Source organism: Vanellus vanellus, assembly GCF_965231255.1.
Source record: "Vanellus vanellus genome assembly, chromosome: 3".
In the NCBI taxonomy this organism is placed as follows: Eukaryota; Metazoa; Chordata; class Aves; order Charadriiformes; family Charadriidae; genus Vanellus; species Vanellus vanellus.
Genome location: NC_138907.1, coordinates 25,685,569 through 25,700,109, shown reverse-complemented (window position 1 = coordinate 25,700,109; position 14,541 = coordinate 25,685,569). Strand labels below are relative to the sequence as shown.

The following is a 14,541-nucleotide window of genomic DNA, read 5'->3' as shown; positions in this document are numbered from 1 at the left end:
GTGATCCTCAGTGAAGTGGCAGAGCCTCACCCCAAAGGTCCAACTTCACTTCCCATTTATGTCTACTGTTTTATTACCCTAGAAGACAAATGAATAGGTAGGTGTATAACGGTATGTACAGTGCAGACAAGTCAGGAAGGCTGTGTTGGATTTTTTCCTCCTCAAACAGAACTGTTCCAGCAAATTAACAAAACAACTATGGAAAAAGCAGTTGAAAGTTCAATGTGAACAGTTCACAGCCCAGTTCACTTTTTAATTGATGAGCACACATTCCTCCTCTTGATCTTCCTGAGATTTTGGGTTTTTTTAAAGCTTGTTGCATGCTTATGTTCGAAACACAGAGGCAGCAGGTTTTTCCTTTGAAAATGTAGATTTCCATTTTTCATATCTAATATAGAAGGCAGCTCTCTTTTTCCCCTTGTCGTATATCTGAGGCCATAGCATAAGAATGCAAAGCACATTTCATTTCTTCACCTTCAGTTTTTCATAGTCATCTCTAGGGACCAACGTAGCAGATACCAAAAATACTGTAAATATGCCTCAGAGAATGTAGTACACAGCCTGTGTATTGCATCGTGACACCTTAGAAACATGCTAAGAATGAGAGGACACAGAAACCCGAAGCCGGCTACAACAGGTTTCCTGCCAGTGGCTGGGAAACACAGAATGCAAATTTTAGATCAAATGGACCATATAGACGCACACAGGAAAACAGCCTCTGCTGAAATCTGCAAAGATAAAGCTACCCTAATATCAGTACGTGCTTAAGATTAATTTTGGAGTATTTTCACAAGCTGTAACCACGCCGTGGGGATGTGTCAAGAAAATGCTCCTGCCCACATTAACTTTCTGCCTCACAGCAATAGGCTAATGGAGTTACCACAAAGCAGGTATAACCTACATCACAAACGAAAACTGGCAGCCCGCATACAGAGAATATTGCCCTCTGCCTAAGGGACCAGCAGTGCTGTTGCTACTCTTATGCAAGGGGTTCTGAATTACTGTAAGAAAAACTGAGATATTAGATGTTAAAATTGGATCCAAAAAAGTGTCCTTAGAGCTGACCGGGGAAAAAAAAAGATTGCCACAGATGTTTTTGGTAAAGATTTCAAGAAAAAGTTACCTAGTTTTGTCAGATTTCCAGTATTTATGGAGATTAGTTAAATGGGAATAAATACAGTTTAAGAAAAACTCTGAATTGCAATCCTGTACTGATTACAATAGTTTTACTTAAAATCACAGTAACTTCACATAGAAAATAGGCTCTTAGCTCAAGAAGCTGTAATTACACTTTTTACAAAAACATGAGGAATGGAAGAAATGCAAAAGGAGCATCTGTAAAATTATGTAATGACTAGGTTTTGATGTATACAGTACAAGACACTTCAAATTCTAGAGGATTATTTTCTTTATATAAATATATATATATATATATATATATATATATATATATATATATATATATATATATATATATATATATATAAATCTCAACCCAGTAGAAAAAATGCTGTTTCTGCAGGGCAAATAAAAAATATAATGCCTTGAAGACTGTAATTTTTAGGACTCAGTGGTGATATTATCCAGTTAAATTAATCAACCTGGGCAGCCACACCCTTGAAACTCATTCCAATCATATTGCCTACAACAAATACATTAATACGCTTATTTGAAATTTAGAAACTATTCCATCTTACACAATGCCCCATCCCATCAGAAATGGTATAGACATTCATAGAGACCCCACCATGGCACATACCAAGGATGACCTACTCCAAGTGGGCCGCCGTCGGATAGGAGGAGGAGAACTTGATTGTCTGTGGAAGAAAAAATAAAGATAAATACTAGAAACTACAATATTTCAATTCTGATTCAAGAATGAATGGGAAAAGCAAAATATTGCTCATTAATGAGATTTTTAAAATGTGAATAAATTAAATGAAAATAATTCAGGTCCTTCTCTAAATACATAAAGTATTCCAGGTCCAAAATATACATGCCTTTTGTTCATTATCCTATTTGGCTTACTTGGAAACACAAAAAAGAAACTCTGGTTTAAAAATGAATCAAACAAACAAGTCTCTTAAGCAATAAAAACTGAATGTGGTACAAAGGCACAGTCTCAGGTGACTTAAGGTGAACATTAAAACAATGATAATTTTATGAAATTCATAGCAATCACTCCAAAGCAATGTGCGCAGATCAGGAGGGGGAAAAAAAGCAACTGGTTAGATAATACTAGCAGAGCCACATACAATGTTAGGGTAGCCAGGTGAGGTGGAAGGAACAGGGAGTGTAAGAGGAAAAAAAAAATGAGGAAGGGAAAGAAACAAGTTGAAGGAGGCAGAAATATAGTGCTTACGTGAAGAGAGGAAAGGTGGAATTTGTCCTCTTACAGTTTCTGATCTGGTGAATGATGTTATGTGCAATTAGAGGAAATGCACACAGCAAAACAAACAACTATCATTTTAACAGAGGGCAGGAAAATTATTTGGCTAGAAAACACACATTGGCATATGCTGTCATCAATAGAAGCTGATACCATGAGACCTGTTCTAATGGCAAAAATACATTTAAATTCCAGTTATTTCACTCCATGACCTCATGATGTTCCTGATTTTTATTAGACCAAATATTTGTAAGTTGTATATGAAGCCACTACATACATCCAGTTCATAATACCCACATACATATAGCTATTGCTTCTGCAGTCTGGATTATGAAGAGTAACAAAACAGTCCTCTCTGTTGACCCTGATACCCAGCTACAAAGGGCAAATATTCCAAGATGACAGACTATGGTATTTTGCCTGCTTTCTTGACTGTCACGTGGGAGACAATCAGGAGCTTCCTTTGAACTCAATTCCTCTGAAACCATTAAAATTATATATAGTATTGGACTACTGAAATACGTTATATTCTGCTAAGAAATGTCTTTTCTGGTCTTCCACTCACCTCCTAAGAATTATAAATGTCATCTGAAATCTAATCAACATCTCTTTTCTATATGCAAAAAGATGACTCTATGCAGTTCATCTCATTGGTCTCTCCAATACTCAAACTCACCGTATGTTAATATATTGTGTGCATATGTAATTTTAGAAAGCTAGACCTTCCAATCTTCCCTTCATCATTTTGGCTTTATTTTCCGACAGATGGCATTACCCAACTAAACAGATGGGATGTCCAGCTCTAACTAGAGCTGTTCATAGAGATGAACTTCTTCATATCTTTCCAGCTAAGCTGATAAGTTTTGCAAGGGATTCATGTTTTTATTGCTATACAAACCCTGCATATCATGAAAATTTCTCAAAACTTTAAACTTCTCAAAGCAAAATTTATCTAAAACTAAACTTTCTGCTTGCTGGTATAAATGAAACATACTCAGCTAATAAACTCACTTTTGACTTATAACTAAAGCCTCATGAATTCCTTCTTCAGTTAGGATGAATCCACTTGCGTGAGAGGACTAGCTCAAGGCCAGTTGCTTTATAAGTGCTCAAAGTAGAGCGTAAAGGAAAATTTGGGTTCAGATTTACAGTCTCTGCTGTGTTGTGCTAGTTTGGCTATGCAGGTTAACGTTCCTAAATGTCCCCCCTTGTTTGGTGCACATAAGAAGTAGATAAATTATATTGCTCAAATTAGAAGATGACAACCTGTGTTTTCCACTGACCTTAGGCTGCTAGATGGGTAATGCATCTTCAAAATGCTACTGCAATTCACTTCTGGCATGTTAACACATGTCACCTTTCACTCCTGTTTATATTAATACTCTGGGCTTATGAACAACAGAGACCAAGGGCTTCAATTTATAATTCTCTGTCAGATTTGGCTGCTTGGAGACCATCAAGCCTCACAAGGCTCTGAACGAAATTTCATTCTCAATTGTCAGTTACTGCTGGTGATTAAAACAAAACAAGAAAAAAAAAAAAAAAGGAAAGGGCAAAAGAATGACACAAGTGACTAGAAAAAAAAACAAACAAAACCAGACACGCCAAAACTCAGAGCAATTCCAAAGCAGGGTGTCAGAAAACAACTCTGAAGAAAGAGTACTCACTCTGTGCAGATTTTGTTCTGTTTGTAAAACTTGTGTCTTGCTGCAAACAGTCGTGAAATATATTTGGCATTTTCAAGATCATCCTTTAAACATAAGAAAACATAGGAAAATATATATCTCTCTAATAATTCATTTTGTTATTCTTACCAAGAAGTAACAAAGAAGAATTTTAAAAATCCAATTGCAGTAATGCTTGGTAAGGTCCGTCATGTACAGAATCTGGCTGCCAAGAACACGTCTAGTGCCCTCAAGAGCATTCAAGGCATTGAATTACTGAAATACAGTGGCATGCCTTTACATGCTGCCACTTCACTGCTAAGTCACAGTAGGAGGGAAGGAGGGACAAAAAAAAAAGGCTCAAGCTTGCTGGTCCAGTTTCTATACTGGCCTCGGTTCAGGGAGATACAGAGTGATTTTTAAATTGCACAGAACAGCAGTGCAGCCCCCTGAATTCCAGCATGTGCATGCATGGCAGCTTCTGCCCAATTTCTGCAGCTGCTTATGCTGCTGTATTTATGCCAGCACAAAAGATAGTGTAGCAACGTGGATGTTTCATCCAGCAAGCACTTCAGTTTTTTGCAGACTTCCCAGCACAGTATACTTTTGGATGCCTGGAAGAGAATGCAAATGTTGGTAGCTAAACAAAGTTAATTTCGCCCTTTGCATGAAGTAAAATGTGAACTTTAAGGGGAAGAGGGTTTATGGTGAGTGAGCCCCTTTGGAAAAGTGGAATTTTAAAGGTTTATTTTTTATATAAGCAGCTTTCTTGATGACACTGATTAGATCTTTTTCTTACTGTGTGAAAGAGCACATTCTCTTCTTTGTTGATCAACTCTAGAACAATCGAAGACTTGTTATGTGCTATATTCCCAATGTCATTCCACCTGTAGAGTAAAAAAATGTGGTAGAGTTTGCCAACGCATACATTCAAACATTTCACAAACACATTAAGAATCCCTTAGTCAACATTAGTCTCATTTTATGGGAAAGCTTTTTGGTAGCTGTTGGGTGAAGAAATGTGGTCAGGAAAATAAGAAAAGAATAAGGATAATCACACTCTGATTAAAGGAGAAGCAGATATTCAGCTCTTAACACAGAGCAGGAGAGTTAAAAGCTCTCTTTAAAAACACGATTTTGAAGACTCACAATAAAAGATGCATTGAAAATACATTAATGATAAACATTATACTGAACTGTGGCATTTTTGAACTGATCGATTTTAGCCACATGTAACTGAGATTTTTTTTTTTTTTTAATAGTGCCATTCCTCTCCAAATGCTGTTTCCAACTTTCCTCCAGTGCCAATTCTTACAGAAGTTTCAGTTGACAACATGGTTATGTAGACTATGCATACCATGTTAATACTTTGGTTTTATGTTTGCAATCTTTTTTTTTCAAGTAATTGTCAGGTTACCCAAGATCAGAGTTATAATCTTCTTACAAATAGCTGACAGACATTTGCGTACATCGCATGCAATCCATGGGGATGGAAAGGACTTGTTTGTTCTGTCTGCAGCATGCATTCCTCTTCATGTCATGGCAGGATGCTTGCAGTGCATATTTCCAAAGAGCAAGGATCCCAGCACCAACTACCACTTCTACATGTAAAGAAGTTTCTTGCTTCAGTCACCTGGCATAAAGTATTACCTAATTTCTTCTCAAAATTAAATATGCAAAACATCAGCTATGTGGAAAAGGGAGCCCTAACATTTTCGAAGATGACCACTGAAAGCCCTTTTAACGCAAAAAACCCCAACATTCCAGCTTAAGTCTGACACAAGCCTTAGCTACTGACTAAAAATTAGTGCTCCCCACAAAATACAATTTTTGGCTGTACAATGTCTTATTCTAATAACAGGGACTAGGAAAAATCCACTTCAAGTTAACACTGTCAGTAATGGAAACATGCACCAGAACAGCAGCAAGGAGGAATGAGTGAAACCCTAGCCTCCCTGGAATCACGGAAATTTCTAGCAACATTTTCATACAGAACAAACTTTTATAAGAAGCAACAAAACCCACAAAAGAAAGTTAATGGAAAGGCATAAGTGATTCTTAATAACCAAAATAAACAGCAGAACAACTAAACAGGTGAGACAGCCAGGATTTTCAAAATTACAGAATGAGAAAGTTCAGCTTTTTTTAGTGGGGCACCAAAATATGGCAACCAGGTTTTCAGAAATGTTGAGAGCCTAGGCTGCCAACCACGGGGTTTAACAGATTTGCATTCAGAAGCAACAAAGAAGCAGACATAAAGGCAAGAAAAGAAAAGGGATCAGAGCCTTGTAAGTAGAACAAGACACATGACAGAGAACTACATCTTTCTTGCCGTTAAACCCATTCACAGACATCAGAAATTGTTCTTTATCACATCTCTTACGGCCAAAAGGTCAATTCTGAAAACAGCAAGGTGACTACTTCTTAGTTAGAGGATTGGCGCTATTGAAATTACATATTTAAGCAAGGAAAAAAAACCCACACATGGAGCTCTGAAAAGAAACTCTTTTTAAATACAGAAGTTTTTACCTATAAATCACTGCTTTCCTTCCAATTCTGTTTTTTATGAAGATTCCCATGAAGAAAATACTGAGGTGTATGTCATTTCCATGATTATCCTGCAGAGAAAGGATATATATTTAGTTTAATAAAGAAAATGGCCAATACATGCATATGAATGTATGCTGAACTACCAAACAGAAGCCCTTCTTCAGGATGAATGCAAGGACTAACTGTTGACTAATCTATAGTTTGCTGCTTGATCAGATTCTGATTTTCATTATTTCAAAACAGTAGCACTTAGCTGGATTCATTCTGTTGATTAGTGAGAACAGATGAAGGCTAAATGAGCCCAAGGTTCTCCTCTACCAAACAACATGCACACCACAAGCTGGCATTCATTGTATAATACCCCACATTTGTATCATTGTGATTATAGCTACCTAGAGCCCATATGACTACCAAAAGCAATAGTCGTCTTTCACATTCACAGCATTTCTCCAGTCACCTGTTAAAACATGTCGAGATTTCAGAAAACCACACCTGGAGATGGAATCCCTCTCAAAAGCTATACCCTTCATGGTTCCTCCTTTAAGCACTCTGTGTAGAAGTTCACAGCATGTCACTCTAGAAAGGACTTGTATCTCTATACAGATACATCCTCTATTGTTCTTCAATTATTGGGTTAAATATTCATCTGCAGGCACCACATAACATCCACTGTTCTTGCATTGATTTTTAGAAGTTCTATTGGTTTTGTGCCTACCCATGTCTCCTTGTAGGCTCCTGTTTGAACATCGTGTGCTCCTGGTTCCATTTTGCAACCAGTTGTTTTCTTAAAAATGCTTTTTCTTTTTTGCTACAGAAGCTTAATGCTATTGACAAGGGTTTTTCTACATTTATCAACAAAACCAAGTCCCCTTCAGCTGCATATGTAGTAATTGATTCACACTTTAAAGTGGTAAATAAAAATCATGTTAACACAAACAGTGTGGTTGAAAAGAACTGCTAGAAGAAAGGATATCGGAGAAAATAATGCACTGCATATGAGCAAATTCTAGAAACCATCAGGTGTCCCTGCACTTTAACAGATCAGATTAGAGCTGCTCTCCTGGCCTTGCTGTACTTGATCCCAGAAGGCAACAATGGAATGTCTGTACCTATTTCTAACTACTAAGTGTTAGGCCTTTTGCAAACAAATGATGGATGCCAATTTTCAAGCCTCAGCCTATGCATCGATTCTCAGTGCTGCATACGCTAGCATTCTTCCACATATACTACAAGTCAGCAGAGGTCCTACAGCTGACAGTCTTCCCTTTAGTCCGATTAGAGGAATACACATTCCTCTGCCTTGTCCCAGAGGCAGCTTTAGAAGGCAAAGAGATTGGGAAAATATCAGGGAAAATGTATGTATTTGTACACATATATGCACACATGTGTATACACACAAGTATCTATACAGAAAGAGAAACATATTTCTAATAGCATTTTCTAACAGAGAAAAAGAGAAATCTTTCATTTTTCCCTTTGAATGCAATTCTATTTGTCTACAAGGCCAGCATGCTGCTCTGATACGAGGGTAACATCTTCCTGCAATTTTGCAGAGCACCCAGTCTGCTGTTCATACTTATCTTACTGACACGGAAATGTCATTAGATATTATTGCAACACAGAAATTCTTTGCAGCAGCATGCAGCGTTAATCTGAATTAATTTGAGGAAAACACCGATTTCATTCATTGCCAATAAAAGTTCCACAATTTCTGGTGTTGGGTAGGTTGTTTTTTTTTTTTTGCCATTCAGCTCCTCCCCTGCAGGCTAATTTTGATCCCCAAAGGATCAATTTTGACTTCAGCAGAAAGCTTTTTTGTTTGGTGTGGGATTTTATTTGTTTGGCTTGTTTCTAAATTCCGAGTCAGTTTTAACTAGCAGAAAAAAAGCTAGCGGTCCGCCACTTAGAGTGGCTGGGTTTCTTAGCAAAGAGAAATGGGTCATGTTGGTAACATCAGTTTTCCATTTCTCAGCACAACTTTATCATGGTGGTATGTGCTCCATAAGGCCAGGCAGACCATTCATGGCAGGGGCTTCCAGCAAAGGGAAAGGGACTACAAATGCAAAACAAACCTTGAAACCTCCCCTCAATTTTAAACGTGTGGAGAACCTGTGTGCACATGCAAGAAAACAAGGAAAGGTAAAGTTAATGCTTGGTAAATGGCAACTGAGAAAGATATGAAAAGGTCTTATCTTCCCATCCTGTTAAAGGAGACCAGAGTTAAGGTTCATTTGCCCCAGCCACTCTCCCTCTGACAGCACTCAAAGAAAAGCAAGGAGCATCTCTGGTTCCTAAGTGAGCCAGCCCTGGCAAATAGCAACCTCTCCTGATTTTGGTGGAAGAGACTAACACTACAGGCGTAGGATACTCTCATGCTGCAACGTCCATTCAAACTACCAGCAGTCACTTCACCCTCCAGAACAGTCTTTTTTGGACAAACACAACTTGCATGCGTTCCAAAGGTCACTGCAGACTGCTGTATTGTTTGATTCAGAGGTTGTTTTATAATATACACTAACATACCTTCACAGGGAAAGTTTCCTGTCCAAACCCATCAAGGCGTTCCACTTCATTGATGTACATCAGCTCAGCTTCTGCTGCTGTAATGCCACTGCAATCAGAGTAACAAAAGGCAGCAAGTGGTTCAGTATTCTATGCGCACATGAAATACTAGTGAAAAAATGGGATATTCACAAACCACTTTAGAAGATACGTTGGAGATGCTGCCTAGAAACACACAACACAAAACTAACTTTCAAAATAAGGATCATAATCAGCAAGGGGAAGAATTTTACTAAATGTTGCTAAGGTAAGGTACAAAGCACAGGTCAAATTACAGGAGGAAGAAACTGAACTGATCACATTACTCAGTTTCTTCTGTACACATCAAATATTTTCCAGGCTTTATTAAAACATCAGGACATTGCATTAGGTTGTGTCTAGTTCTGGATGGCCAATTTGAGCCACAGAGGCCCTAATTTGCATAAATATTATACAAATCCACTGAAGTTGCTTAAAATTACTTGAAAGACCTACATTTTCATGTTGGCTGTTCAAAAGCACAGGTGCCAAATCAAATGTTGAGCAGATTCTCTTTCATAATAGAGAACAAATCACCTGAAAACTTTTACACACGTGTCTACACATGCTGCTGTCACAGCTCAGGAATTCAAACATTTCAGTTCTCAAAAGCAGGTCAGAATAGATTGCAGGTTGCTCCAAAAGAAGGCCACTATTAACACTTCTCCTCTTTGCTCCTCCTTACCACAGCTTACGAACAGAAATATAGGAACCAGACAAATATTTGGGAGAAAGAGGGAGAGAAAGGAGGTGGAATAAGATCTACCTGCTGAAGTGAGGATAAGTATTTGTTCTTTGTGTTGCAGAAATAGCACTAAAGGGCAGAGCAGGGGAGGGAAATCTTTCCTTTCAAGACCGAGTTGACCAAGATGACACAAGCAGCCCATGGCAGAGAGAGAACCACCAGGCCTGTTTGTGGCCAGCTTGGAAGCTGGTTGCATCAAAGGCTCAAGCTTGCATTGAAACTCAGACTGAGAATGGCCTTAGACTCAGAAATTGGTATTTTCCCCTTTACAAGCATTTTCTGTCATATAATGGGAGTGCTGCACCCTTCACATAACATTCCTATTGCATTTCATATAATAAAGCCTTAAATGCAAATTCATAATATAACACAAAAGATTATTTCCAATGACATATAGGCACTGCCATTTTTCTAAGAACTGCACTCTAGAGGTTTGAATATTTCCACCACTAAAACATCTAGATGACACGGAAGAAGTCTGCTTACAAAGAATGTATTTGCACTGAAGCAGTAATACATACAATCCTAGCTCATTAACTAGTAACAGCATATTGTATCTTTTCCACAACTAGATTTAAAACCCAACTCCTGTTATTTTTTCATTTCCATTACATTGAGAGTGTGTGTATCCCCCTCTGTCTTGAGTGGGAGAAAATCCTCAGACAGATCCTCGGACCAGCTCCGATCAAGTCACAGGATCTTTCACCATCAGGACTTAAGTGAAACCAAGAAGACAAAGAAGTCTACTACATAGTGCAAGTAGTGTTAGACATGCTCATTAAACGTTATGGTGCAAATGCTCATTTATTTGGGATTAAGTTCCTCGGCCATTTTGTGTTCACAAGAGGCAGATAATCCTCTGTAACAGACTAATTAAAAATCCAGCGAGACACAGCGTAATAGTAACATGAAGATAGGCTAGTCTACCTCTGCCAGAAAAGCATAGGGAGGAAGGGAAGTCCTAGGATGATGATGACAATAAAAAAAACCCTCATAATATGAATCTTAACGTGTCCAGCTCACCTGTGAGTTCGGTGCTCCTGAGCAACCTTTTGAGTCAGCTCCTCCAAGACAGCTTCATCCTGGGTCCAATCCTGTAAAAAGATGAAGCAGCATGAAAAACCCATCCAAAGAGAGACATGACAAAATGCAAGACTGGAATTATGATGGCAGATATTTCAAGATTGTTCCCTGTTCACACTCTCCCAGGTAGTTACAGAAAGAGAAACTATCACGAACTACTTTGAAAATTCAGAGCACGGGATGCTGAAAATCTGCAAGGAGAACAGAAGGGTCTGGGGTTTTTATACCTTTTTTTTTTTGGGGGGGGGGGGGGGGGGGGGGGGGGGAAGGAGTAGAAAAATACTGTTAAAAATAGGGGTAAGGTGCTTATTATTCCAAAATAGAGAACAGAGTATAGAGCGCAGATAAGGGATCTTTTCCTGGATAAGGACCAAACAAGTCTTTAAAAACAGCTGGAAGTCTACAAATTAATATATTCCTTTTAAAACAGCCCAAAATAATGCATAGACCATGGAAAACCTAGTCATGGTTATTTTCTGTCATGCAACCTACAGAAAGTTTTATCTTCTGCAAATTTAATAATGTGTGGTAGAAACAATTCTGAAATAATTGAGAGCAAGTTAATAAAGGAAGTCCACTCATAAATTCAAAGCAAAAAAAAAAAAAAAAAAAAAAGGGAAGCTGAAAAACTTTCTTGCAAAACCTCTGAGTTCTTATTTTTATTTTAAAAAGCCTTAAGGCTGGATGTAACATACTTAAATACACTGCCTGTTTCTTGCTCAATGGGGCCCTCCCTCTGATATTTGCTTCTGCCACAAAAAAATGTGAAATTGGTAGCGTGCTAATGAAAAATGGCATGGTACATGCCTATGCACAGCTACACACCTGTGGGGTGTACTGTGTACATAACTTTGTTCTTTTCCCTGCTGAAGAAATGCCATTTGACACACATTGTAGCCTCCCAAGATCAAACAGTAGAAATGTAGCTGCCCCTCCCTCATCCACCAGCTCACTTCACTAATGAATTTATAGCAACGTTCTCGTTGGAGGCTCTTTCTATGCTGGAGATTCACTCAAATCCTCCCACTCGCTTCAGGACTCGTTTATATCTGCAGTACTTAGCAACTGTCACTGAACTTGCAGTGAAATATTTACTATTACGTTACCCACTCCTCCCCAGAAGAGCAGAGACAAGTAGTTAAAGAAATGTCTAGAGAAACAGTTGATTTAAGAATAAGCTTGTGAGGACTGTAGGAAGCAGGCACTGCTGATTTTGTTAAATTTAGCAATAGTAGCATGGGTGAAAGGCAAGATACCACAAAGTAAGCACACAAAAACCAAGACCACAATACCATGTAGGCAGTTGACTCAAACATGGGGGTTCTAGGAGACAGGCCCAAAGAGTAAATTGCTGAACCACACAGAAATTAACCACCTGAAGGCTCATCTAGAGGCCTACCCCCCCCCGCCAATTTTTCTGAATAGAAAAATAATATCAGTTATTTTTCAGAAGTTCAGTAATTTACAAACTGACAGCTTGACAACATATTTATCTGTCTAGATCTGAAGCCATCTTCTTTCCCACTTAGGCTATCGTACGTGACTTCATAAGCCATCAACTATATGCAAGATCATCAAGGCGGCCTACCAAAGAAATCCAACTCCACTAGTCACGCTAACAGAAGTTTCTTAGTAAAAAGTCAATACTGAAGCCTTGTTCTAGCTATATAAGGCATATTCAGACCTCTATACATTCATTAATTCCCCTTCCTGATGAGTTGCTTTCTCAGGTGGTATTACACTTGGTGTACCAGCTCGAAATTGCATTTTCACTTCAAGACACTGTGCAGCTGTCACCTTTTTGGACTTGAGAATGGACTATCTGCTGCAGTTCCTGTACAAAGAGTGCCAGTAAATGGGATGAAATGCTTTTGGAAGTGCCTTTCTCAAGTCTCCAAATTACAGTGAGATGAATCATTCTCCCTCTACCGCTCCACTAATTGCAGAGGGAAACCAGATGCCTTAACTTCTAGGCAGCGACACTCAGAGTATGGGAACCCCACCCCACTTCCAAATTTATTTTCCAGTTAGAAAGAATTTCAAGATCTTTTATGGTTTATGAAGCTTACACTCAAGACTTGTGCTGATGGACTTGTTCATCTAAAATAAAGCCAGCCTTAACCTCAGCAGGCTTTTTTTTCCCCCCGTCTAATCCATCCTCCCAAAGAGCCTCAATGTCATGGATTGCAAGTGCTTGGCTTTGTCACCGGAGTTTCTAACATCATTAGTAATCTAAACCACTTCCCTCAGCATTCAAATTATTTGCTAGTTTCCAATGTAAATTTAAAACAAATTTACAGCACAGTCCCTGAAGAACATTTTGAGAAGATCTGAACCATGCTTCACTTCAGTCTAATAATCAGTTGATGTAAATTCACACTCTTGTGGAAACGCTACACAATTTTTCCTGTGACACAACATTTATTACATCATCAGCCCTCATATTCCTTGTTATGCCATGTTATTAATACTGCAGTACTGCTAATACACACCACCTAAATTGTTGCATATTCTTTTTGATTCAAAGTACATTTCTTTTGTTGGCACGTATTCCTAGGGGAGGATTAACAGGAACTGAAAAAGGGCTAAATTTCCACAGCATATACTCATTCAGATACAATCAAGTATACGGCAGGTTTTGGGGAGCAAAGTTTACTTCCACTCTTAATAGTTCAGCATTGGTGCTTTTACTCTGTTATCAACAAAGCCATCTCTGAGGCATGGAGAAATTATTCATAAAAGACCACAAAAGAGGGGGATAAGGAACTCACCATAGGGAACAAGACATATTCTCGGAGGAAGTCATGAGATTCAAACTGATGATAGTCTCCAAAATCCGCTGGAAAAAACAACACAATTACTCATATTAGCACTTTCCACACATGTTAAGACCACACTCAACCTTTGCACAGATGCTTAATTTCAAGTGGGCGAGTTCTCTCTGAAGCCACAACCCAGCACAAAGATTTCTGCTTATACTTTAGCTTTTAACATGGAGGTCTGAAAATAATAGTGTTATTACTAGAGATCAAATAATAGCCGACAAGTAATTTCTCTCGTTTGATCCCTAATATTATGATCATTTGCAATGCTTAACCATCAGGAGTGCAAGAGTTTCTTTTTCTGTAGCCTTCGTGAACTAATACCAGCATCTAACAAGGCTGGGATCACTCAGCCTCTTCAAAAATGGTGCACATTTTTGCTTCCTCAGCGTTTCCAACCTTAACCTACCCCTGCTACAATTGCACACAACTGTACAAAAGATGCTTAATTTTACAGCCTGGGAGGTTAAAATCCACTCGCTGATTCTATTAAAAATTGTCAACAGCCAAGATGGTTGGGGGGAGGATGGGGAGGTCTTAACCTTCTGTAGCCAATATAACAGTACAGGCACCATCTCAGTTTAACTGACTGCCCCACACCTTTCTACTTGTTTTTTTTACTTCTACGTGTCTTTAAGAGGTACTCATCTCTACGATCACATTCACTCATATGTTGGGCTGAGGATTCTTGTCTAAATCTCCTTGAAA

At 38.5% G+C, this 14,541-nt stretch overlaps 1 protein-coding gene across 1 annotated transcript in view; it reads right to left on the bottom strand.

Annotated features, from left to right (window-relative positions):
- The window catches only part of PTPN14 (protein tyrosine phosphatase non-receptor type 14), a gene marked incomplete at both ends in the record, with an annotated part of 69,806 nt that overhangs the window by 20,354 nt on the left and 34,911 nt on the right, over positions 1-14,541 (bottom strand). Inside the window, 7 exons of the mRNA XM_082480900.1 lie at positions 1,760-1,817; positions 4,057-4,139; positions 4,853-4,940; positions 6,583-6,671; positions 9,127-9,214; positions 10,952-11,022; positions 13,783-13,850. Of these exons, the coding sequence (XP_082337026.1) occupies positions 1,760-1,817; positions 4,057-4,139; positions 4,853-4,940; positions 6,583-6,671; positions 9,127-9,214; positions 10,952-11,022; positions 13,783-13,850 (545 nt within the window). The remainder of the gene's footprint in view (positions 1-1,759; positions 1,818-4,056; positions 4,140-4,852; positions 4,941-6,582; positions 6,672-9,126; positions 9,215-10,951; positions 11,023-13,782; positions 13,851-14,541) is intronic.